This window comes from Xyrauchen texanus, chromosome 45, assembly GCF_025860055.1.
Source record: "Xyrauchen texanus isolate HMW12.3.18 chromosome 45, RBS_HiC_50CHRs, whole genome shotgun sequence".
In the NCBI taxonomy this organism is placed as follows: domain Eukaryota; kingdom Metazoa; phylum Chordata; class Actinopteri; order Cypriniformes; family Catostomidae; genus Xyrauchen; species Xyrauchen texanus.
The window spans coordinates 26,732,510-26,758,770 of NC_068320.1; the positions used below are offsets into that span (position 1 = coordinate 26,732,510).

A 26,261-nucleotide genomic window follows, 5' to 3' on the forward strand; every position below is an offset into this window, starting at 1 on the left:
GGCCCTTCTCCCCCGATCACTCAGTTTGGCCGGGCGGGCCAGCTCGAGGAAGAGTCCTGGTGGTTCCAAACTTATTCCATTTACGGATGATGGAGACCACTGTGCTCATTGAGACCTTCAATGCTGCAGAAATGCTTCTGTACTCTTCCCCAGATCTGTGCCTCAATACAATCCTGTCTCGGAGGTCTACAGACAATTTCTTGGACTTCATGGCTCGGTTTGTGCTCTGACATGCACTTCTTCTTCTTCTTCTCTATGGATTTATTGGCAGGTTGCATACCAACTTTATGGTGCATACCGCCACCACCTGTGCTGGAGTGTGAAGTGATTTCAGTCTAGATGTATGTTAAAATATGTCTATATTCTATTCCTAAGACCACTATGCTTAATGAAATTTAAAACTGACCTTATAATTTACCCGGATCCTTGTTTTGTGTTTAATATGTTATTGATTGTAAATTGTTTGCATCCCATTTCCTGTAGCTCTCTTATTAACTCATTCCTTTCCTGTTCATACCTAGGACAAAATAACAACACATGCTCAACAGTTTCCTTTACTTTTTTATATTTCGCATAAGCCTGTACCATCTTTCCCTATAATATGATGTGTAGAATTAAGTTTTGTATGTCCCATCCTTAGTCTCAGAGATGATCAGGTTATTTTAACTAAATCAGACTATTTAAATTTAGTGTAAATATACTTTGTCTTACAGTATTATGTATATTATAAAAATGTCTTCCTGTTTTACATTCATTCCAATTTCTTTGCCATTTCTGGTTGCAAGCTTCTTTAATTATACTTTTTCCTTCCATCCTACTTAATGCAACTGTAATAGTAGGGATGTTTAGTTTAAGTGACTCTTTAGCCATTTTATCAGATCTTTCATTTCCTGGTATATCATGTGCTGGTACCCAAACTAATGTTATTATTGTTCCAGCTTGCCTTAATCTATACAAAATATTCAATATTTCTATATAGATGTCATATCTAACTGTTTGATATGTTTGTAGGCTTATAAGTGTTGCCATTGAATCTGAACATATCACAACTTTATTTGGCATCACTTCTTCCACCCAACTAAGAGCCATCTGAATTGCCACTAATTCTGCTGTATACACTGAAGTCCCATCTGTTAGTCTCCCATATTTTCCTATTTTAAATTCTGGAACATAAAATGCTGATCCAGTACGACCTATCTCTTGATCCATCTGTGTATATTGGAAGAAATGCACAATAAACTGTTCTGATATATTCAATTGTATAGCTCTTAATATCAATTTGTCCTTTTTTAACACTCTCGTGAATTTGTAAATCAACTTCAGGTTGGCTAAAAAACCAGGGGGGTATTGGAGAAATGGTAGTCGTTAATGAAAATAATATATTATTTAGCAACATTTCTGTAGCCCATTCCTTTGCATTCCATGCAAATCCTGTTCCTGTTAAGTTTATTGTTTCCCAACTCCCCTCTATTATTGCTTTTGTAAAATGTTCCTGCACTGTAAAACTTTTCACTGTAAATTTACAGTAAAATACTGGCAGCTGGGTTGCCAGCCACATACTGTATTTTTACAGAACTAGTACTGTAAACAGAAATTACAGTATTGTACTGTAAAATGTTGTACTGTAAATTTACAGTAAAGGGTTACAGTGTGTTTATGCCGTAGTAAATTGATCCAGTAAGCAACAGATAATTTTTGACGTCTTATTTCTAATGGGGACTCTCCTGTTTCCACGTGCATTGCTGAGATTGGAGTTGTTTTAATTGCTCTTGTGATACATCTCAAAGCTCGTGCTTGAATTAAATCGAACCTTTTTAGCGTACTAATTGATGCAGATCCATATATAATGCATCCATTATCCAAAACGGATTGTAAGAGAGCACAATATATGTTGATCATATTGTTTATCAGTCCCCCATTCTTGGCCTACTATACATCTCATTAGATTTAGTACTTTGTTGCATTTCTCTTCAATATATTTGACATGAATCTTCCAAGTTAATTTGGAGTCAAACCATAAAACTAAATATTACAAATTTGATACCCTATCTAGTGGCTGTTTATATAAATAAAGTTTAATATTTTCTGAAATCCTCTTTTTAGTAAAAAACTGACAACACGTTTTGGAAATAGAGAATCTAAATCCCCATTCCACTGACCATTTCTCTACATTCACCATCTGAGATAATGTATTGCCTACCTTGACTTGAATCGAACGTCCAAATAAGAAACTTAAAACCCAATTATAAAATCTTCCTTCAATTCCAATTCTTTGCAACTTTAATAGCAATCCTTCGCTCCACATCATATCGTATGCTTTTTCAATGTCAAAGTATACTGCCACTAACACCTCTTTCATTGCTAGAGCCTTTTTAACATCAGTTTCTAATCTTATTAGTGCGTCTAGGGTGGATCTACCTGGTCGAAAACCATACTGATAAGGAGCTGTTAATTCTTTGCGTTCTAACACGTAATAAAGTCGATTAACGATCATTTTTCCATTATTTTACAAAGGTTAGACGTCAGAGCTATCGGCCTATAATTTCCAGCTATTGCAGAATCTTTCCCTGGTTTGTGAATAGGGATTACTATAGCTTGTTTCCAGGATAACGGTAGTTGTCCTTCCATCCAAATTTTGTTGAAAAGATCCAATATTACAACAAGTATTACTTCATCCATCTGTTTAATCATAATATAGCAAATTCTATCTTTTCCAGGGGCAGTACTTCTAACCTTCATTAATACTCTTTTAAGTTCCCACATATTAAAGGCAGCATCCAAAGCTGTTTGACTATCAGGTTTTTTTTTTTATAAATATCTTGATGTTGCTTTAAAATTTCTTCTTTCTTCCTTCTCTTATAATTTATTCCTAGGTTATCTGAACTGTGTGCCATTTGAAAGGTGGAAGCTAACATTTCCGCTTTATCTTCTTGCGTCACTGCTGTTTTCCCTTCATCTCCTATGACTGGAATATTCGGAGTTCTATAAACACCAACCATCTTTTTAAGGACACACCTTACTTCTCCTAGTTGGGTTTCCCTTCCTATTGTGGAGCAGAATGATTGCCAATACTTATTTTAGCTTGCTTTGTTATCTTCCTTGCCTGAGCCAGTTTCCTCTGATATATAATTAAAGTTATGGGTATTAAGGTTTTCTTTAGCTCTCTAAAAGCTTTATTTCTAACTTTAACGGCTTTAGTGCATTCATCGTTCCACCATGGAACAATTTTCAACCTGCCTTTACCTTCTGATTTAGGAATGGATGCTTCAGCTGCATTTATAATAATTGCATTTAATCTGACAGAACACAAGTCTATATCATCTTCTAAGCTAAAATTCTCCATTCCATCAATACAAAAACTGTTACATTTATCCCAATCAGCTTTATCAAACCTCCATCTATTGTGCATTATTTTATTTTGTTGATAAATTTCCATGGCCATGGTTCTCAGCAGGAAACCGATGGAGTGCGTACTCCAGGTAGGGAGGAGGTATTGCCCCAAGTGAAGGAGTTCAAGTACCTCAGGGTCTTGTTCATGAGTGAGGGGACAATGGAGCGGAGGTTGGCCGAGATTCGGGCAGCGAGGCGTATTGCAGTCGCTCTATCGCATCGTTGTCACGAAAGAGAGCTGAGCCGAAGGCAAAGCTCTCGATCTACCGGTCAATTTTGTTCCTACCCTCACCTATGGTCATGAAGGCTGGGTCATGACCGAAAGAACTAGATCACAGTACAAGCGGCTGAAATGGGCTTCCTCAGAAGGGTGGCGGGCTTCTCCCTTAGAGATAGGGTGAGGAGCTCAGTCATCCGTGAGGAGCTCGAGTAGAGCGCTGCTCCTTTGCGTTGAAAGGAGTCAGTTGAGGTGGTTTGGGCATCTGGTAAGGATGCCCCTGGCCGCCTCCCTAGGGAGGTGTTTCAGGCACGTCCAGCTGGGAGGAGGCCTCGGGGAAGACCCAGGATTAGGTGGAGAGATTACATCTCCACACTGGCCTGGGAACGCCTCAGGGTCCCCCAGTCAGAGCTGGTTAATGTGGCTCGGGATAGGGAAGTTTGGGGCCCCCTGCTGGAGCAGCTGCCCCACGACCCGACTTCGGATAAGCGGTTGAAGATGGATGGATGGATATTAACTGATTGCAAGGATTATAAAAGTTTACCTCCTTTAATCCCCCTCCCTGTGTCCACACCTCTACAATCACACATTCCCCTGGAGCATCTATTATTATTTCTCTAAAAGCCACCCCTTCTTTAACAAATGTCCCACATCCTCCACCGTTTGTACCAACTCTATCCTTTCTAACCAACTTGTAGCCAGGAATGCTAAAATGTAATTGCGGATCGAAGCCAAGTTTCCTGAATACATATAATATCAGGTAAAACTGCTAGCTGATGAACAAATCTTTTAAATTCTTGTCCATTCAGCAATCAAACTTCGGGCATTCCACTGTAAAATATTCATATTACCACAAGCATGTTTCCATCCTCAAGACACTTATGACTACAAGTATCTTTAGACTGGGTTATGTTATTTTCCCTCAAATTTCCATTAGTCACTTGTACTTGCTTGACTGCTTGAGCATATGATATATTCTGTACTGTTTTGAGTTTCATTGCTTCCGTAGCTTGTTTTTGGACTTTAAAACCTAGAAACGCTGCACTGTGTGGTCCTCCACAATTACAACATTTGGGTTCAATCCCTCTCCACGTTGCCCATAATCATGTTCTCCGCCACATTTGCAGCATCTTTTTTCCCCTTACATACTGTTGCCACATGACCCAATCTTTGGCAATTAAAACATCTCAATGCTGGTCTCACAAACGGCCGGACCGTATAGCACATATATCCGATCTTAATACGTTCCGGTAATTTTTACAATTGAAAGTTGGTACAACAGTAGTACTACTTTCTTTTTACCATTTCTACTGGAAAGCAGACGCTTCACTTCTGTCACCATGTCGTTTGTAATCTGTGCCTTTAAAACCTCATTAGATAAAGATACAGGCACCCCCATGATCACCCGGTACATAACATTTGACTGCTTTACCTCCTAGCTCTTTGATCATCAATGCAATCTCTTGTTGCTTTTTGTCAACACAAAAAGGAGGACACGGTTGTTTGATAGATACCTTGCTGATTTAATATTTCCAATTGATTTTTTGATTATTTTTGTAAGTTTCATTGGATTATTGATGTTTTCGACTGTTCCAGAAAATGCAACCATTACTTTGTATTCTACCTCCATTTTCCTTGTTTTGTTTATTCCTACTACTCTTGTAATGTTGTCACCTGACTCAGAATCTCTATTTTTCCTTTTGTTTGATGCATCAGTAATCTGTGACCATCCCCACTATCAATTACTGAAGAATCATCTTCATCATCATACTACCTGCATCCATCTTCTCCAGTCTCAGCTCAGTTGATGCTAACCCGCCTCCAAAAGCTCGACCTATTCTATGCGCCAGGACTCTGACATGCACTGTTAACTGTGGGACCTTATATAGAGAGGTGTGTGCCTTTCCAAATCATGTCCAATCAACTGAATTTACCACAGGTGGATTCCAATGAAGTTGTAGAAGCATCTCAAGGATGATCAGTGGAAACAGGAAGCACCTGAGCTCAATTTTGAGTGTCATGGCAAAGGCTGTGAATAGTTATGTACATGTGATTGTGGCAGGGTGGAGGGCGGGCTGGGTCGTGATTATACACACCCGGTCCCTTATCAGGCTAATCAAGCCTCCGAGAGGGATAAAGGCCGACTGCGGAGGATTGTGCGGGAGAGAGAGATATTTTACGGACATGCCCGTCGTGTGTGCGTGCGTGCGTGTGTGTGTGTGTGTGCGCGCGTACGCGTGTGTGTGTGTGTGTGTGTGTGTGTGTGTGTGTGTGTGTGTGTGTTTGTCTTTTAAGTTTATCATTAAAAATATGATTTATATCGTCAAGCCAGTTCTCGCCTCCTCCTTTCCATTGACTGCTTTACAGTGATTTTTTTTTTAATACATTTGCAAAGATTTTAAACAAACTTCTTTCAAGGGGTATTGTTTGTAGAGTTTAGAGTAAAATAATGAATATAATCCATTTTGGAATAAGGCTGTTATTGGAATAACAAATTGTGGAAAAATTGAAGCGCTGTGAATACTTTCCGGATGCACTGTATAAAGCAGCAATGAGGTCACACATGTGAGGGACACAACAGAGATGATGAAAGAGAGTCTGGAGCAAGGGTATAGCCAGAAAATTATTTTGAGTGGGCCTCAATTAAAATGGATGGGGCAAGTTTTTGGCCAAAAATTTTCATTATTTTACACTTTCAGATTTTTCTATTTTATAAACCTATATTTGAATTCAAATAATAATCTCTAATATTGAAGGTGGGCCTGGGTCTAATTTGGGGGGTCCCAGCCCACCCTTAGCTACACCACTGGTCTGGAGAAGTTTAACAGCACCTTCCTGTAATGTGCTGGAGTGACCACTGGGGGTCACTGTTTCTGTATATTTGTATTTTTGAATGAATTTTGAGAAATCACAATGTATGGCAGCTGTAGGACTGGAAATCAAGATAACCATCTTTTTGATAGAAGCATCACCTGTTTAGTTTAATTTATATGTCAGTTTGAAATACTGATATGAAATATATTATTGAAACATAATAGTTAGTAGCTGTATTTATATGCTTAGAAAATAGCTGTCTGAGGAGTTGACCACCAAGTGAACTGACTTGTTCCAATAAGGACTTTATTGTGTCCTCCTGTTTCCTGTCCTGCCATAATTGTTTGCACCTTATTTAATGTGATTAGTTTGTGTCTAACTACCATTGTGTTCTAGTTCCTGTCTGATGTTCTGCATGTGAGATAGTTTCTATGGTGAGTCTTTGCTTCATATTTATTTAGTTTCCATTTAGTTTATTTGGTTTCAGTGACCGCTAGTGTTTTTGATTGACTTTGAAAATAGTTTTCAGATAAATGGTGTCTGGTCTCTAGATATGCTGGAGTCCCTTTTAATGTTGTTGTTGTTTAATAATAGTGTTTACTGTTCTGTCTCTTAAAAAGGTATTAACAGAATTGGTTCTTGAATTTAATACTCCAGTCAAATTTATTTATAAAGCACATTTAAAAACAACAAATATTGATCAAAGAGCTGCAAAAAGATTTCCAACCAACATAATACATCAAAATATACAAAAAAACATGATGTAAAAACATTGAAACAACATTAGATAACAGTTTACACAGACTTAAACTCCAGGGGGTCCCGCATTGATCGCTACCAATGGGAGCAAATGCCCAAATCAGGCCTGAATAACTACCTAGCGATGGGTGATATTATCATACGTTGGATCTTCTGATGCCTGTGAGGACACATCTGTGATCTTTGCGTTCTTGTCTACTTGATGTTTCTTGGGGTCCATCACAGGTGTTGAGATGTTGTTCTCTGCCTCTGATGCTCCTGCAGAATGATGTTGGATCACGCCGTATTCAGTCAGCCAGAGACGAGAAGCCGATGATCTCTCCTGATGCTGGTTCAGTGTTTGTGAAGTCAATGGAGGAATAATGGAGAGATTCTTGAGTGACATCTCCACCATGTGACATCATGACTTGATTGCCATAAACAATCTCTCCTTCGTCAGTCCTGTACAACAGCCTAACATGGACAAAAAATAAAGTAGAATCAGTTGAGAGGAACCTTATTACAGCAAAACCCTTGAGTCAACATGTAAAATGAATGTCTCAGAGGATTTATAATGCATGAAATCAAGAGTGTTTAACTCACTCTTGGAGTCAGAATGGGTCCGGTGTTATCTTCTTGTCTAGTCTGTGATGGTTTGAGCTTCTGTCTTCTGGAAAAATAATTTTCAGGTTTTATATCAGATTCTTATGCAGGATGTCATTCTACTTGTCTGTCCTCAAAACTCATATGTACCATGTACTCACCGTATGCAGAAGAGAATGATGCAAAAGATCATCACCACTGATGCACCAATAGCAACTCCAACCAGCAGTGAGGGATGATGGAAACCTAGAGAGGAACAAAAGAGTGTTTGGAAACCATTAATAATTGTCCTGGAGGGGGCCTTGGGAGCTCAGTGGTAAAAGACGCTGGCTACCATCCCCAGAGTTCGCTAGTTCGAATCGGAGGACGTGCTGAGGGACTCCAGCCATGTCTCCTAAGCAACCAAATTGGCCTGTTTGGTAGGGAAGGTAGAATCACATGGGGTAACCTCATAATGAACAACAATAAATGCATAAAAAATGAACATCCTCCTTGATTGTCTGCTGCTTTCAACACAATGAACCACCAGATTCTCCTGTCCACCCTCTCTGACCTGGGCATCATAGGAACTGCGCTTGGATGGGTTGAGTCATACCTCATTGGCAGATATTTTAAGGTCTCCTGGAGAGGAGAGGTGTCCAAGTCACACTAGCTGACCACTGGTGTTCCTCAAGGATCAGTGCTTGGACCCCTCCTCTTCTCAATATACACAACATCCCTCAGACCGATCATTGAAGCACATGGCTTTTCCTATCACTACTACGCAGATGACACGCAGCTCTACCTGTTGTGCTGTCTCAGCTCGTATCTCTGCCTGCCTCTTAGACATTTCGGCATGGATGAAGAAACACCATCTTCAGCTTAACCTTGGCAAGTCAGAACTCCTCGTGATCCCAGCCAATCCATCTGTTGACCACAACCTCACTATTCATCTTGGTTCAACTACACTAACACAGAACAGCTCAGAACCTGGGAGTGGTGGTAGATGACCAGCTTAATTTTACCACCCACATCTCATCAACCACCCAGTCTTGAAGATTTGCACTCTACAACATCAGGAAAATCAGACCTTGTCTGTCTGAATATGTTGTACAGACCCTGGTCTAAACTGGTAATTTCAAGACTGGACTACTTTAATGCTTTGATAGCTGGCCTCTCAGCTAACACAATTAAGCCACTGCCGATGGTCTAGAATGCAGCAGCGCATCTGGTCTTCAATCTGCCAAAAAGGGCTCATGTCACCCCTCTTTTGATTTCACTTCACTGGCTACCTGTAGCTGCCCATATCAAATTCTCTGGCCTTCAAGACAGCCAATGGAACCGCACCCTCTTCAATTCACTTCTACAGGTTTATATGCTCCAATTCACCCTTTGAGGTCTTTGAACGAGCGATGCCAGGTGGTCCCATCACAAAGAGTCTCAAAGTCTAATTCACTATCGTTCACTTTCTCTGTCCCACTGTGGTGGAATGAGCTTCCAACATTCACACGCTGCTGATACCATCTTAACATTCAAGAACCAGCTGAAAACAAGCACTCAACCAATCCACACTAATTGCACTTACTAGTGAACTTAACTTGCACTTACTGTACAAAAAAGTTATTACAGTAAGTATACTTACTGATATATACACTTCTCTGTCTCTTTCTTCTGCACTAGCATTTATACTACTCCAGCCACCTTGAGAGTTTGGCAGTACAACACTGAAGATGTTGTTGAACTTTGTCTGACAAATTGCTTGATATGTTCTTCAATTCATAATTCGCTTTGGATAAAAGCATCTGCTAAATGAGTAAATGTAATGTAAATGTGAACAAACAGTAAACAGTTAAAAACAGTAAGAACAATAAAGAATGATGCATGTCTTTGTGCCGTGTGATGGCATGTACCTTACAGATGGATTTGTGTGTGTGTGTGTGTGTGTGTGTGTGTGTGTGTGTGTGTGTGTGTGTGTGTGTTGTATGTTCTGCCTCCTGGCTGTTTTAGTCTCACCCATTTATTTCTGTGCATGTTCTGTATTGTGGGTGTTATTGACTCACCCCCTCATTTCTTAAACTTAAGTTTCTGCAGGACAAAAAAGGGCTTTTCCTTATCAGTGGGCATTTTTAAATCATTCAGATTCACTACTTTCATTGGACAGTTTAGAAATGTCCATCCCAGTTTGAAAATGCCCACAGATTGGAAAATGCCCATTTTAATTCAGCAGAGACCGATACTAGTGTTGTGTTTAGCATTGTTTCTGATTTATCGCTTTTATTTGACAAATGTAAAAACAAATTGCTCTGTGTTATAGTCTCACCAGTTCATTTTTGTGCATGTGTGTGCGTGTCTGTTTTGTACTCTGGATGTTTTATTGGCTCACCCTTTAATTTCTGTGTGTTTTTTCTGAATTGTGTCTGATTTATTGATTGTATTTGACAGATTTAGAAAAATAGCTCTGTGTTATGGTCATTTTCAACTGTCGGTCAATTTTGACCATGAAGACAAAAGGTGCTTCTTTTTTTTTAGACCATTTAGACTTATCGAATCACTTTAAATTTTATTTGTGTGTGTTCAGATGGCAAGTGGAGGAAGTCTTGTTCCACTCAGATAAAGAACATTTTTATTAAATAAGCAAAAGTAATCCTGATCCAGAGGTCCATAGGAGGGTTAAAGTGATCTCATGCGTGATTTTTCTCTCCTATGAGAATCAGATAATGATATTGTTTTGTGTAGCTTGATATAGATCAGTCAGTGAAACTCTGAACTAACCTCGAGGATCCTGTGGAGTTAAAAGCAGGTGAACCTGTTGGCTGGCAGTGCCATGAGTGTTAGTGCTGACACACTGTGGAGTGGGCGTGTCTTTGAGTGATTGACGGATGGTGAGGATGCTCCACAAGCTTTTGTTCTTAAATTGCCCTTCACTGATGAGCATCTCCGTAGAGTTAATAATGGGACGTCCAGACAGACGCCACTCCAGTGTAGGAGACGGATTTCCATGAACCTCACAGACACACACGATTACATCACTTCGTCTACAGGAGGAGGTGGAGATTTTAGGTGCATCTGAAAGAGAGAATGATCATTAACGTTATGAAAATGGTGTATCCTCGTGGTCTCCTCAGATAAAGTTACTTTTCAGGACTTACAAGTAACATTCAAAATGACACTGCTTGAGTTTTGTTCTCCATATTGATTCTGAGCTGTACAGTAGTATCGGCCACTGTGTGTCGGGTCGGTTTTACTGATGGTGAGATTTTGTCCAGTCTGCAGGTGTTTCAGGTGTTCTTCAGGGTCTCTGTACCAGCTGTAACTCACATCTGGGTTTCCATCACTGATGCAGGTCAGCGTCACTGAACGACCCTCCAACACAGAACCAGACGGATTTACAGTCACTGATGTGTTTTTAGGAGCATCTAAGAAGAATAAAACGGGTGTACAGTTTGAAAAACTGCTGATGTGTTTCTGTACTTCTCACTTTGGGTGAAAAAAAGAATGTGTTCAAGCCTCAGATAAGAATAATTCATTAACAGGAAAAAAAAAATATGAGACCAAAATAATCTGCTGAAGTTGAAAATGAGGAACCATATACACTTTTGTGAGTTGCAGATACTGTTCATTCCTCTAAATGTACAGCCACATTCACAACACATTTCAATGCTGTTTCGAACTGGTTTTATATAGAAATCTGCCATTTTAAAACACTGCAGCATCTTAATCCGTCACAAGAGAGTTTACAAAAGAGGAACCAAATCACCAACACTCTTTGCATTATCATCATTGGAACAATCCTATCCTTTAATATATCAGGTCAAAAAAGATAAATTGTCTAGGGAGAGTCTTGTGACTCCCGTCAAATCAAATCACACGTAATAATCTTGAACGGCAGCTGCAGATTTGGCGCCAACTGTTATGGATGTGGAGGATGCCTCAAGCACAAGTTCAAAACCTGGAAGTTCATTTCGCAGTGAAAAAGGCCAGTTTCCTGATCGTGTCATGTGAGTTTAACTTGCTCAAGCCAGATATCAGCATTAATCCTGCCTCTAATTTGAAGAAACATATTCAGGTAAATTTCATGTTTCTGTTTACTAGATTCTGTGTGTCTATAACGTAGCCTGTAATTGAACTATCACTGAAATGATTGGGCTGATGTGAGTGATTAAGGCAATGTTATCAATAGGAATGGGCAATAAAATGATCTAGATGTTTATCGGGAAGAAGTCAGATGTCCTCGATCAAAAAAGTAGTTTTCTATATTTAGCCTATATTCTACATCTAGAACAGGGGTGTTCATTACATCAATAGCACCACTGGTTGGTTGATCTAGATGAAATATAAAAGATTGACTTTTTATTTCCTGACGTCTGTAGCTGCGTGTTGTTTGATTGATTAATGTTTGAGTGCTAATGTGTCAAATACACTTATTCACACCAAAATGAAAATTCTCTCATTATTTACTCACCCTTATGCCATCTGTCTATGACTTTCTTTCTTCAGGACACAAATTAAGATTTTTAGAAGAATATTTCAGCTCTGTAGGTCCATTCAGTGTAAGTGAAGGGGTGCCAAAATGTTGATAATCCAAAAGCACATAAAATCAGCATAAAAGTAATACATACAACTCCAGTGGTTTAATCCATGACTTCAGAATTGATATGACAGGTGTGGGTGAGAAACAGATCAATATTTAAGGCATATGTTTTGCAACTCTGTACTCAATTCTCACGAGTACTTTATATGAGCTACTCTTTTCCTCTTGAGTAGTTTTTAGGACAGCTACTTTTACTGTACTCACACTAAATGTTTTGGGAAGTAACAGTACTTTTACTTGAGTATGATTTTTCAGTACCTGACAGTGAAAGACGAATTACATGCTCAAGTTTAATATTGGGTTATGGGGTTGTTCAAATCACTAACCCTAAAAATGAGCTTTAGCACACACCACTAATTAATGAGTAACTAATTACAAATACTGATTATTAGTACTCACACTGAATGTCCAGCAGTACAGATGAGTTTTGGGTGCCGTATTGATTCTGAGCTCTACAGTAGTATCGACCACTGTGTGTCGGGTCGGTTTTACTGATGGTGAGATTTTGTCCAGTCTGCAGGTGTTTCAGGTGTTCTTCAGTGTCTCTGTACCAGCTGTAACTCACATCTGGGTTTCCATCACTGATGCAGGTCAGCGTCACTGAACGACCCTCCAACACAGAACCAGACGGATTTACAGTCACTGATGTGTTTTTAGGGGAATCTGAGGGAGAAAAAACGAATTCAGTCTACAATATTATTTAAAGTGATATGATTTGTACTTGAACAAGGCGACATTTGTATTTCCAGAAGAAAACAACACTGACTGCAAGGCAGCAGAAGAACAGAGTTAAAGTTTGAGGTAAGTTTAGATTTGAGCGTTTGTTTCTCTGTAAATGTATTGTGACACTATTATAAGTTTGAAAAGAGTTTCACATTAAGTGTTTCGAGCTGAATTAATTGTCCCAGTATTTATTTAGTTTTGTGTTCTGTCGAATCTCTCATTGACACATTGTTAGAACATTTACTGTTTAATCGATCTCGAGTTTAGAACAAACCCGAACCAGAATGTCTGAGGAATATCAGTACAGAACAAATATTCCTGTCTTACACTGAACATGTAGTGTACGGGACGCCTGTTCTGTTTTGATCTGGTCCTTCAGCTGGTATTTTATAGTGCAGGTGAAATTGACTCCATGATGAAGATGAGTTATATTGAAGTTCAGATCAGAGATGAGTTTCGTTTGGTCCTGATGTTGCTGGTCATTGAGGATGAGTGTGTTAGAGGAGGAGCTCCATGTGAGAGTTGGTGGATTAAAGGGGCAGTAGATGTTAGCAGAGCAGCGCAGACTCACAGAACTGTCCTCCATCACCTTCTTCTGATCAGCATTCAACTGCACTGTGGGTTTAGATGGAGACGCTGAAACACAAGTGAAATTATATCAATATTACATCCATTAATAAAACTGAATTGCTCTTATACAGGTTCAGATTCACTTTTCATTTCAAATCAAACTATATCAATAGTGTCATCCAGAATGATCGGAGCATTTTTGTGCAGAATACAATTACAGTAAGTTACTTTGCAGTAAATAATGTCTCCAAATTCAGCTTTGATGCTTCATTTAAATCTATAGTCATTCAATTGATTCATCAACATGATCGATCTCTATGTCTTAACTTTATTGGATGTTATTAAACTATTTTTAGAGTCACTGTTTAGTGCAATATAACACTTCTGCATACAGTATACAGTCTAATATACTGTAGATAACAATACGACACTCACCTGTGACACTAATGTCAACTTTTTCATTTTTATAGCTATATTTCAGATTATTTCTGCCTTCAATTCTGAAGTAATATTCACCGCTGTCATCCAGTCTGACATCATCAAAGCGGGTGGTGCAGTTTTTGTCTGCTGGTTTGCCAAAAATTTCCCTTTGAGATTTCCTGTACTGGGACTTCTGGAGTCAAACACTACATAACCTGAATTATAATATACATATTTATACCATATTCGTGTTGCATCAGTGAGGTCATATTGATAATATTGATAATATTGGCCGGTATCAAAAGTGCAGGGTATGAAAACACAGGATCCTTCTAGAGCTTCTATCCTCTCTGGCAGATTGATACTGAAGACACACAAAACATCTACACAACACAAAACACAAACATATATAAAATATGCATTAATAACATGAATGAAGATCAGTTTACTGTAATGTAGTTCACACGCAGAATAGGTTTGATTTGAAAATGCTGGTATTACATAAACACATATTCATAATCTAAAACACAAAGAGATAAGTGTTAATTACTCTTTAAACTCCCACAAAGATCAAATCATGCTTTTCAAATCATAAATTCAGCCAATAATAAGAATGAAACAACCTTTTATCAGACAACCAATGAGAATGATCTTCACAGCTGTTTCCATCTTTAATGTTCGTTCAACCTTCCAGTAGAAAATACAAATGAACAAACACACAGGTCGTGTTTTACAATTACAGTTCAAGTGGAAATTCAAGCAGTTATTTTCATGTCTGTAAGTTGTTGTTCAGTTTCCTCAGAAGTTCTTTCGACTGTGCAGGAGTAAAATATTAAATGGAGAACATTCGAAGACAAGAACGACATTTTGACTCACTATCAGGTAACCTGATTTAGGTTTAGCACCCCTTAAAGAAACTGATTTATATTATTTATTATATCTTAGAATGATCAAGGACTTCCTTCTCTGTGTTCAGAAGATGTTCAGAACCTCGAAGTGACGTAAAAACATCTGAAAATATCAAATGACTTACCAGAGAAAACTGTTGAAAGTTTAAAGAAATATTTTCAACAGAGTTTTTCCTGAGAGATCAAGTGTTCTTCTGTATCACTGATGATGTTTGAGTGTGAACATGACAAACGTCTTCACTGATATTATATTTATTACAACTTCCTGTTTTACTCACAAATGTCAGAAATAGTTCAAGCTGTTAAGACCAGTGAAGACTGGAGGTAGAGCAAAGGTCCCGGGGCCAATTTTCATTTAGATTGAATTATGTTTTAAAGTTGAGATCCACACGATCCATTTTTGTTTATTTGTTAGATTGTCTTAATTACAGTCAGATTAATTAAACACAGCACAGATGTGGTAAAGACACTCCTCATCTGTTCTTAAAGAGACAGTACTCTTTTAGCATTTGTAATACACCTCAATGTAAACTCAATGTAGTTTCAATAGGTCCTCTTGTTGGTGAAATACACATCACTCTTCTAGGGGTTTTAGGAGTTCTCGGAGCAGAAAGTTGAAGAGTGTCTTCTGTGTTTTAACTACGGCATCTTAAACCATTATTTAAACAACAAATTCAGGATGTTGGTAGTGATGTATGTGTGAAAAGCATACCAGGAAGACCTTTCTGAGAATACTTTACTGACCATAAACGAATAGGAACATGTTTGCTGCATGCGCACTACAAGTGCTTTGTGACACTTTCGCCAGCGCATGCGAGATGACAAGCACAGAAGAAGAACATCTAGTCAAGGAAATCTAGGCGGCATGTGCTGATGATGAAATTTGCATCATGTATTCTGTGCACGGAGTAATCAGCAACGTCGATGCACTTATTATACTTTAGCCTTGACTCGTGCACATGGTCCTAGTCTGTGTGTGTCGTCTGCACATGTGCTGGCCTATCAGAAAAGTGAACTCATAATGGCAACGGATTGTGCAAAAACAAAGTACACGTGGGCCTTTAGGGTTATTATCCAGCAACTTGTCATCAACAAAGGAAAATCCAGAAGAACAAATGGCTCAAATGCAAATTCTCTTCTGGGTTTTTGATGTACAAACTGAACAGCTCTATTGTTAATCCAGAAGTCCTGAATTTATGACATGCCGTTTCATATTTCTGTATGGCAGCACCATCATAATTAACCTTATTCCTTATGATCTAACCAAACTAGAGATGTGTTTTAAATAAAAAAATAAAATAAAATAAAGGCCACACATGTAAGGAACACAACAGAGATCATTGGTGTAGGTTTGGCATGAACATGGGGGTTGTATTGCTAATAATTATTGGGGGGTTGCACTTGCTTGTTTTGATTATTTTTGGGGTGGTCAACACCCCTGACAGAGATGATGAAATGGCACTTTTCCACTGCAGTTTAGTACCACATCAACGTGGGTGGGATTATAAACTGATCGTCATAGTTGCGTCTCCTCTACTGCCGTGACATCATCTTAAGCGTGACACAAACATACCAAAACAATAACATGACCACTAGCTGTTAGCTACTAGCTCATTGTGCTGCATAAAGCAGTTGTTGATGGTGATTTTACACAAGTGTAACAGTTAAATTGGCCTGTTTGTTTTAGAAGCAAACTTTCCAGTAGCTGGTCAACTAAATAAAGTGAAGCTTTCAAGCAGACTATAGAGTTAACGCAACAAAACATACTATTCTCCATCGTGGATCAACACCATTCCAGGGCATTTTCCCTCCCATTGCTCGACTGGAAATCAAGATAACCATCTTTTTGATAGAAGCATCACCTGTTTAGTTTAATTTATTTGTCAGTTTGAAATACTGATATGAAATATATTATTGAAACATAATAGTTAGTAGCTGTATTTATATGCTTAGAAAATAGCTGTCTGAGGAGTTGACCACCAAGTGAACTGACTTGTTCCAATAAGGACTTTATTGTGTCCTCCTGTTTCCTGTCCTGCCATAATTGTTTGCAGCTTATTTAGTGTGATTAGTTTGTGTCTAACTACCATTGTGTTCTAGTTCCTGTCTGATGTTCTGCATGTGAGATAGTTTCTATGGTGAGTCTTTGCTTCATATTTATTTAGTTTCCATTTAGTTTATTTGGTTTCAGTGACCGCTAGTGTTTTTGATTGACTTTGAAAATAGTTTTCAGATAAATGGTGTCTGGTCTCTAGATATGCTGGAGTCCCTTTTAATGTTGTTGTTTAATAATAGTGTTTACTGTTCTGTCTCTTAAAAAGGTATTAACAGAATTGGTTCTTGAATTTAATACTCCAGTCAAATTTATTTATAAAGCACATTTAAAAACAACAAATATTGATCAAAGAACTGCAAAAAGATTTCCAACCAACATAAAACATCAAAATATACAAAAAACATGAAATGTAAAAACATTGAAACAACATAAGATAACAGTTTACACAGTCTCAAAAAGATTATTTTGGATACTGTAACGAATTGTGTTGGAAGGAGGAGGCAGACGGGAGATGTGGATCCAAATGCAGCTTTATTGGGCAAGCATATAAACAAAAACAAACTCAGGAACAAACGAAAAGTCCACGATGGGAAAAAATAAACTAAATGAGGAAAACATAAAGGGGCTAAACAGGTTGGGGAAACATCCATAAAAGACAGGGAAACCTCGAACGAAGACGGAGAGTACAAGAGCATGAAAACAAAACATCAACATTCAACTTACAACGATAGACAAGGAGTGGAAAACACACAGGGTTTATATAAACTGACACAGGAGGATCACAAACGACAAACAGGTGCAAACAATGACACAATAATGGCAGTGAGAAGATCTGGGAATTGTGGGAAGTGTAGTTTTACACACGGACAGTGAGACTCAACAGGGAAAACGTGACATGGAATGGGATCGGTGAAGGGTGACACGGAAAACATGGGGCAGACAAACACAGGAACGTAACAGATACGGGATATAAATGTATTAAATGTTGAGGAGGATTTTAATGTCCAGTGGAATATTAATCCATCACCTCCGTCCAGAGACAGATGTGATCACCTGGAAACTTTAATTGTGATCGGGACGTAGACAGAAATAACTGGTTGGAGGATTGATGGAGGCTGAAAAACAGAATTAACAAATGAAAAATCAGTATAAAGTATGAAGATTCATGATGTAGGCATTCCAGTTTAAATATATACTGTATAGGTCACAGCGCTTATTTTAGATTCCAAACGTAACTATAGAAATAATCACAGTTGTGTAACATTTAATGGAGACTATATTATAAAAGTTGATCTTTAATTTTAATAGCTGAAAATGAGGAAATATAAACTCTGAATACTCACACTGAATGTCCAGCAGTACAGATGAGTTTTGGGTGCCGTATTGATTCTGAGCTCTACAGTAGTATCGGCCACTGTGTGTCGGGTCGGTTTTACTGATGGTGAGATTTTGTCCAGTCTGCAGGTGTTTCAGGTGTTCTTCAGTGTCTCTGTACCAGCTGTAACTCACATCTGGGTTTCCATCACTGATGCAGGTCAGCGTCACTGAACGACCCTCCAACACAGAACCAGACGGATTTACAGTCACTGATGTGTTTTTAGGGGAATCTGAGGGAGAAAAAACGAATTCAGTCTACAATATTATTTAAAGTGATATGATTTGTACTTGAACAAGGCGACATTTGTATTTCCAGAAGAAAACAACACTGACTGCAAGGCAGCAGAAGAACAGAGTTAAAGTTTGAGGTAAGTTTAGATTTGAGCGTTTGTTTCTCTGTAAATGTTTTGTGACACTATTATAAGTTTGAAAAGAGTTTCACATTAAGTGTTTCGAGCTGAAATAATTGTCCCAGTATTTATTTAGTTTTGTCGAATCTCTCATTGACACATTGTTAGAACATTTACTGTTTAATCGATCTCGAGTTTAGAACAAACCCGAACCAGAATGTCTGAGGAATATCAGTACAGAACAAATATTCCTGTCTTACACTGAACATGTAGTGTACGGGACGCCTGTTCTGTTTTGATCTGGTCCTTCAGCTGGTATTTTATAGTGCAGGTGAAATTGACTCCATGATGAAGATGAGTTATATTGAAGTTCAGATCAGAGATGAGTTTCGTTTGGTCCTGATGTTGCTGGTCATTGAGGATGAGTGTGTTAGAGGAGGAGCTCCATGTGAGAGTTGGTGGATTAAAGGGGCAGTAGATGTTAGCAGAGCAGCGCAGACTCACAGAACTGTCCTCCATCACCTTCTTCTGATCAGCATTCAACTGCACTGTGGGTTTAGATGGAGACGCTGAAACACAAGTGAAATTATATCAATATTACATCCATTAATAAAACTGAATTGCTCTTATACAGGTTCAGATTCACTTTTCATTTCAAATCAAACTATATCAATAGTGTCATCCAGAATGATCGGAGCATTTTTGTGCAGAATACAATTACAGTAAGTTACTTTGCAGTAAATAATGTCTCCAAATTCAGCTTTGATGCTTCATTTAAATCTATAGTCATTCAATTGATTCATCAACATGATCAATCTCTATGTCTTAACTTTATTGGATGTTATTAAACTCTTTTTAGAGTCACTGTTTAGTGCAATATAACACTTCTGCATACAGTATACAGTCTAATATACTGTAGATAACAATACGACACTCACCTGTGACACTAATGTCAACTTTTTTATTATAGCTATATTTCAGATTATATCTGCCTTCAATTCTGAAGTAATATTCACCGCTGTCATTCAGTCTGACATCATCAAAGCGGGTGGTGCAGTTTTTGTCTGCTGGATTGCCAAAAATTTCCCCTTTGAGATTTCCTGCCCTGGGACTTCTGGAGTCAAACACTACATAACCTGAATTATAATATACATATTTATACCATATTCGTGTTGCATCAGTGAGGTCATATTGATAATATTGATAATATTGGCCGGTATCAAAAGTGCAGGGTATGAAAACACAGGATCCTTCTAGAGCTTCTATCCTCTCTGGCAGATTGATACTGAAGTCACACAAAACATCTACACAACACAAAACACAAACATATATAAAATATGCATTAATAACATGAATGAAGATCAGTTTACTGTAATGTAGTTCACACGCAGAATAGGTTTGATTTGAAAATGCTGGTATTACATAAACACATATTCATAATCTAAAACACAAAGAGATAAGTGTTAATTACTCTTTAAACTCCCACAAAGATCAAATCATGCTTTTCAAATCATAAATTCAGCCAATAATAAGAATGAAACAACCTTTTATCAGACAACCAATGAGAATGATCTTCACAGCTGTTTCCATCTTTAATGTTCGTTCAACCTTCCAGTAGAAAATACAAATGAACAAACACACAGGTCGTGTTTTACAATTACAGTTCAAGTGGAAATTCAAGCAGTTATTTTCATGTCTGTAAGTTGTTGTTCAGTTTCCTCAGAAGTTCTTTCGACTGTGCAGGAGTAAAATATTAAATGGAGAACATTCGAAGACAAGAACGACATTTTGACTCACTATCAGGTAACCTGATTTAGGTTTAGCACCCCTTAAAGAAACTGATTTATATTATTTATTATATCTTAGAATGATCAAGGACTTCCTTCTCTGTGTTCAGAAGATGTTCAGAACCTCGAAGTGACGTAAAAACATCTGAAAATATCAAATGACTTACCAGAGAAAACTGTTGAAAGTTTAAAGAAATATTTTCAACAGAGTTTTTCCTGAGAGATCAAGTGTTCTTCTGTATCACTGATGATGTTTGAGTGTGAACATGACAAACGTCTTCACTGATATTATATTTATTACAACTTCCTGTTTTACTCACAAATGTCAGAAATAGTTCAAGCTGTTAAGACCAGTGAAGACTGGAGGCAGAGCAAAGGTCCCGGGGCCAATTTTCATTTAGATTGAATTATATTTTGAAGTTGAGATCCACACGATCCATTTTTGTTTATTTGTTAGATTGTCTTAATTACAGTCAGATTAATTAAACACAGCACAGATGTGGTAAAGACACTCCTCATCTGTTCTTAAAGAGACAGTACTCTTTTAGCATTTGTAATACACCTCAATGTAAACTCAATGTAGTTTCAATAGGTCCTCTTGTTGGTGAAATTCACATCACTCTTCTAGGGGTTTTAGGAGTTCTCGGAGCAGAAAGTTGCAGAGTGTCTTCTGTGTTTTAACTACGGCATCTTAAACCATTATTTAAACAACAAATTCAGGATGTTGGTAGTGATGTGGGTGTGAAAAGCATACCAGGAAGACCTTTCTGAGAATACTTTACTGACCGCAAACGAATAGGAACATGTTTGCTGCATGCGCACTACAAGTGCTTTGTGACACTTTCGCCAGCGCATGCGCAGATGACAAGCACAGAAGAAGAACATCTAGTCAAGGAAATCTAGGCGGCATGTGCTGATGATGAAATATGCATCATGTATTCTGTGCACGGAGTAATCAGCAACGTCGATGCACTTATTATACTTTAGCCTTGACTCGTGCACATGGTCCTAGTCTGTGTGTGTCGTCTGCACATGTGCTGGCCTATCAGAAAAGTGAACTCATAATGGCAACGGATTGTGCAAAAACAAAGTACACGTGGGCCTTTAGGGTTATTATCCAGCAACTTGTCATCAACAAAGGAAAATCCAGAAGAACAAATGGCTCAAATGCAAATTCTCTTCTGGGTTTTTGATGTACAAACTGAACAGCTCTATTGTTAATCCAGAAGTCCTGAATTTATGACATGCTGTTTCATATTTCTGTATTGCAGCACCATCATAATTAACCTTATTCCTTATGATCTAACCAAACTAGAGATGTGTTTTAAATAACATTTTATTTTAAAAAGGCCACACATGTGAGGAACACAACAGAGATCATTGGTGTAGGTTTGACTTGAACATGGGGGTTGTATTGCTAATAATTATTGGGGGGTTGCACTTGCTTGTTTTGATTATTTGGGGGGTCAACACCCCTGACAGAGATGATGAAATGGCACTTTTCCACTTCTGTTTAGTACCACATCAACATGGGTGGGAATATAAACTGATCGTCATAGTTGCGTCTCCTCTACTGCCGTGATATCATCTTAAGCATGACACAAACATACCAAAACAATAACATGACCGCTAGCTGTTAGCTACTAGCTCATTGTGCTGCATAAACAGTTGTTGCATGCTGATTTTACACAAGTGTAACAGTTAAATTGGCCTGTTTGTTTTAGAATAAAGTGAAGCTTTCAAGCAGAACATAGAGTTAACGTAACAAAACGTACCATCCTCCTTCGTGGAGAGTTCAAGGCATTCTCCCTCCCATTGCTCGCCGGTCTAGATAGTGTCCATTTGGTCGAACCACTTCCACTTTTCCTTGATGGTTCTGTAGTCACTTAAGTTTTTTAACTTTTCCCTAAACTGTTGGTAGGTCCGGTGGTAGCCGTGTGCGGCCGACAGCTGAGACACTTCCTGAAAGACGTTTTCGTTTCGTGGACCGTCTGTACCTCGTTTATTGACCACGGTGTGGTTTTGCGCACAGCCATTTCTTTTTTCACAATTCGTAAGTCGCATGAAGAAATGATACTGCTATCACTGTTGCTAACTTTAGAAATAGCGGGTTCATGTCGCGTGTTGAAAATTCAGTGATGCCGGTAGTGCCGATTCTTCCTGACCAATCAGTGATCTGCAGGATTTTACATCACATTTAGTGTCGGCTCGGCTCGCTTGGAACCTCGACCGAGGTGGTACTAAAAAAAGTATCAGGTACCAGGTACAATCCACAGTGGAAAACCCCCAAAAACCGAACTGAGTGAGTCGAGTTGTACAGTGCAGTGGAAAAGCCCCAATAGAGAGTCTGGAGTAGTTTAACAGCACCTGCCTGTAATGTACTGTAGTGACCACTGGGGGTCACTGTTTCTGTATATTTGTATTTTTGAATGAATTTTGAGAAATCACAATGTATGGCAGCTGTAGGACTGGAAATCAAGATAACCATCTTTTTGATAGAAGCATCACCTGTTTAGTTTAATTTATTTGTCAGTTTGAAATACTGATATGAAATATATTATTGAAACATAATAGTTAGTAGCTGTATTTATATGCTTAGAAAATAGCTGTCTGAGGAGTTGACCACCAAGTGAACTGACTTGTTCCAATAAGCACTTTATTGTGTCCTCCTGTTTCCTGTCCTGCCATAATTGTTTGCAGCTTATTTAGTGTGATTAGTTTGTGTCTAACTACCATTGTGTTCTAGTTCCTGTCTGATGTTCTGCATGTGAGATAGTTTCTATGGTGAGTCTTTGCTTCATATTTATTTAGTTTCCATTTAGTTTATTTGGTTTCAGTGACCGCTAGTGTTTTTGATTGACTTTGAAAATAGTTTTCAGATAAATGGTGTCTGGTCTCTAGATATGCTGGAGTCCCTTTTAATGTTGTTGTTGTTTAATAATAGTGTTTACTGTTCTGTCTCTTAAAAAGGTATTGACAGAATTGGTTCTTGAATTTAATACTCCAGTCAAATTTATTTATAAAGCACATTTAAAAACAACAAATATTGATCAAAGAGCTGCAAAAAGATTTCCAACCAACATAATACATCAAAAGATACAAAAAAACATGAAATGTAAAAAACATTGAAACAACATAATATAACAGTTTACACAGACTTAAAAAGATTATTTTGGATACAGGATATAAATGTATTAAATATTGAGGAGGATTTTAATGTCCAGTGGAATATTAATCCATCACCTCCGTCCAGAGACAGATGTGATCACCTGGAAACTTTAATTGTGATCGGGACGTAGACAGAAATAACTGGTTGGAGGATTGATGGAGGCTGAAAAACAGAATTAACAAATGAAAAATCAGTATAAATTATGAAGATTCATGATCAGAGCCGGATTATCCATAAGGGCACTTGGGCCAGTGCCCAGGGGCACCAACCATTCACAACCACTAGGGGGGCACCACATGACACAAGCTTTAAAAATATTTTTCGTAAATTGTTATATTATTAACTTGAAATTCTTGAAAGACCATACATAACTTGTTTATGAACACTAATTTAACAATAATAATAATAATAATAATAAATTATAAATAAATGAAGATTACATGACCAGTTGAGTTGAGTTGGTCCACAACAAGTATGCGCAAATGTGTCATTTTTTTAACGGCTACAGAAAATGAATCAAAATCCAAAATGGACAGACGGCAATTGAGTGGTTTCGCAAAAAGAAGATTAAAGAAAGAGAAGGACGCTAGACGTTTAGCTACAATAAAAAATGTTCCAGGGATCGAAAATTTTTTTGTTAGATCACTAGTTTTTTGGGAGAACACTGGAATTGCAGACACCAGCAGCACTAAGTCTGACACCGCCGGCTCTGCTAGCGGGGGAGATGCAGCAGCTGCTAATGTTAGTCAGGGCATCGGCGATGACCGCCAGGCGAATGAGGATATTCTCCTTGTCCTTGGGGGAGACAGGAGCGAGGAAGACTCGGGTGAGGAAGAGGACATTAATGAAGGTAAATATTAGGGGTGGGACGGTACATGTAAGTTATTCGTATTGAACCGAAACTGTACGGGCGTCACGTCTCGGTGCACGAATTTACACGGAGAATACACGGTATAAAAATAAATAAAACTAAATGGCGATACATATCGCTCTATTTCGCATAATGAACAGTCTGATCAAGATTGCAATGCTGGAGTGTGTGTGTGTGTGTGTAGGTGTGTGTGTTTGTGTGCGCGCGCGATCGAACTGTGTGTGTGTGAGAGAGACACTGATCTATTATAGAATGTCATTATATAGATCAGTGGAGAGAGAGAGCAAGAGAGAGAGGCGGGGGCGCGATCGAACTGTGTGTGTGTGTGTGTGAGAGAGAGAGAGAGCCGTGGGCGCGATCAAACATAAAAACATACTCCGTCATTTTGTTCATACAGGACATCATTCAAACTGCAAAGTGTTTACTTATATTCGTGTACACTCGCAATAAAACACAACAAAGTGCTTTTGTCACACTCTAAACTCTTGTCAAACTGTAACCTACAACTGTCACCCAACAAAACACACACACACACAAATCTGTTTATTTTTAAGTTACACATTCTACATTGATTAAAAATCAAATGTGTTTTAATGGTAGTATTAATAAATTGAGACATTTGAATATAGTGCTCACTGCTCATATGCCTACATGTATGTAGTTGGACAAGTTAGGAAATTACATTTGAGAAATCACCTTGATTATGTCTTGTCTGATTGGGGGGGCCTTTTGAGGTATAGTGCCCAGGGGCACCACACTGTCTTGATACGGCTCTGTTCATGATGTAGGCATTCCAGTTTAAATATATACTGTATAGGTCACAGCGCTTATTTTAGATTCCATACGTAATTATAGAAATAATCACAGTTGTGTAACATTTAATGGAGACTCGAATCGGAGGGCGTGCTGAGGGACTCCAGCCAGATCTCCTAAGCAACCAATTTGGCCTGTTTGGTAGGGAGGGTAGAATCACATGGGGTAACCTCATAATGAACAACAATAAATGCATAAAAAATGAACATCCTCCTTGATTGTCTGCTGCTTTCAACACAATGAACCACCAGATTCTCCTGTCCACCCTCTCTGACCTGGGCATCATAGGAACTGCGCTTGGATGGGTTGAGTCATACCTCATTGACAGATCTTTTAAGATCTCCTGGAGAGGAGAGGTGTCCAAATCACACTAGCTGACCACTGGTGTTCCTCAAGGATCAGTGCTTGGACCCCTCCTCTTCTCAGTATACACAACATCCCTCAGACCGATCATTGAAGCACATGGCTTTTCCTATCACTACTACGCAGATGACACGCAGCTCTACCTGTTGTACTGTCTCAGCTCGTATCTCTGTCTGCCTCTTAGACATTTCGGCATGGATGAAGAAACACCATCTTCAGCTTAACCTTGACAAGACCGAACTCCTCGTGATTCCAGCCAATCCATCTATTGACCACAACCTCACTATTCATCTTGGTTCAACTACACTAACACAGAACAGCTCAGAACCTGGGAGTGGTGGTAGATGACAGCTTAATTTTACCACCCACATCTCATCAACCGCCCAGTCTTGAAGATTTGCACTCTACAACATCAGGAAAATCAGACCTTGTCTGTCTGAATATGCTGCACAGACCCTGGTCTAAACTGGTAATTTCAAGACTGGACTATTGTAATGCTTTGATGGCTGGCCTCTCAGCTAA

The 26,261-nt window shown here is 38.5% G+C and overlaps 1 protein-coding gene across 1 annotated transcript in view; it reads right to left on the reverse strand.

Moving 5' to 3' along the window:
- The window catches only part of LOC127637236 (B-cell receptor CD22-like), a 157,510-nt gene that overhangs the window by 71,310 nt on the left and 59,939 nt on the right, over positions 1-26,261 (reverse strand). Inside the window, exons 7-8 of the mRNA XM_052118193.1 lie at positions 10,891-11,157; positions 10,746-10,807 (exon numbers count right to left, since the gene is read on the reverse strand). Of these exons, the coding sequence (XP_051974153.1) occupies positions 10,746-10,807; positions 10,891-11,157 (329 nt within the window). The remainder of the gene's footprint in view (positions 1-10,745; positions 10,808-10,890; positions 11,158-26,261) is intronic.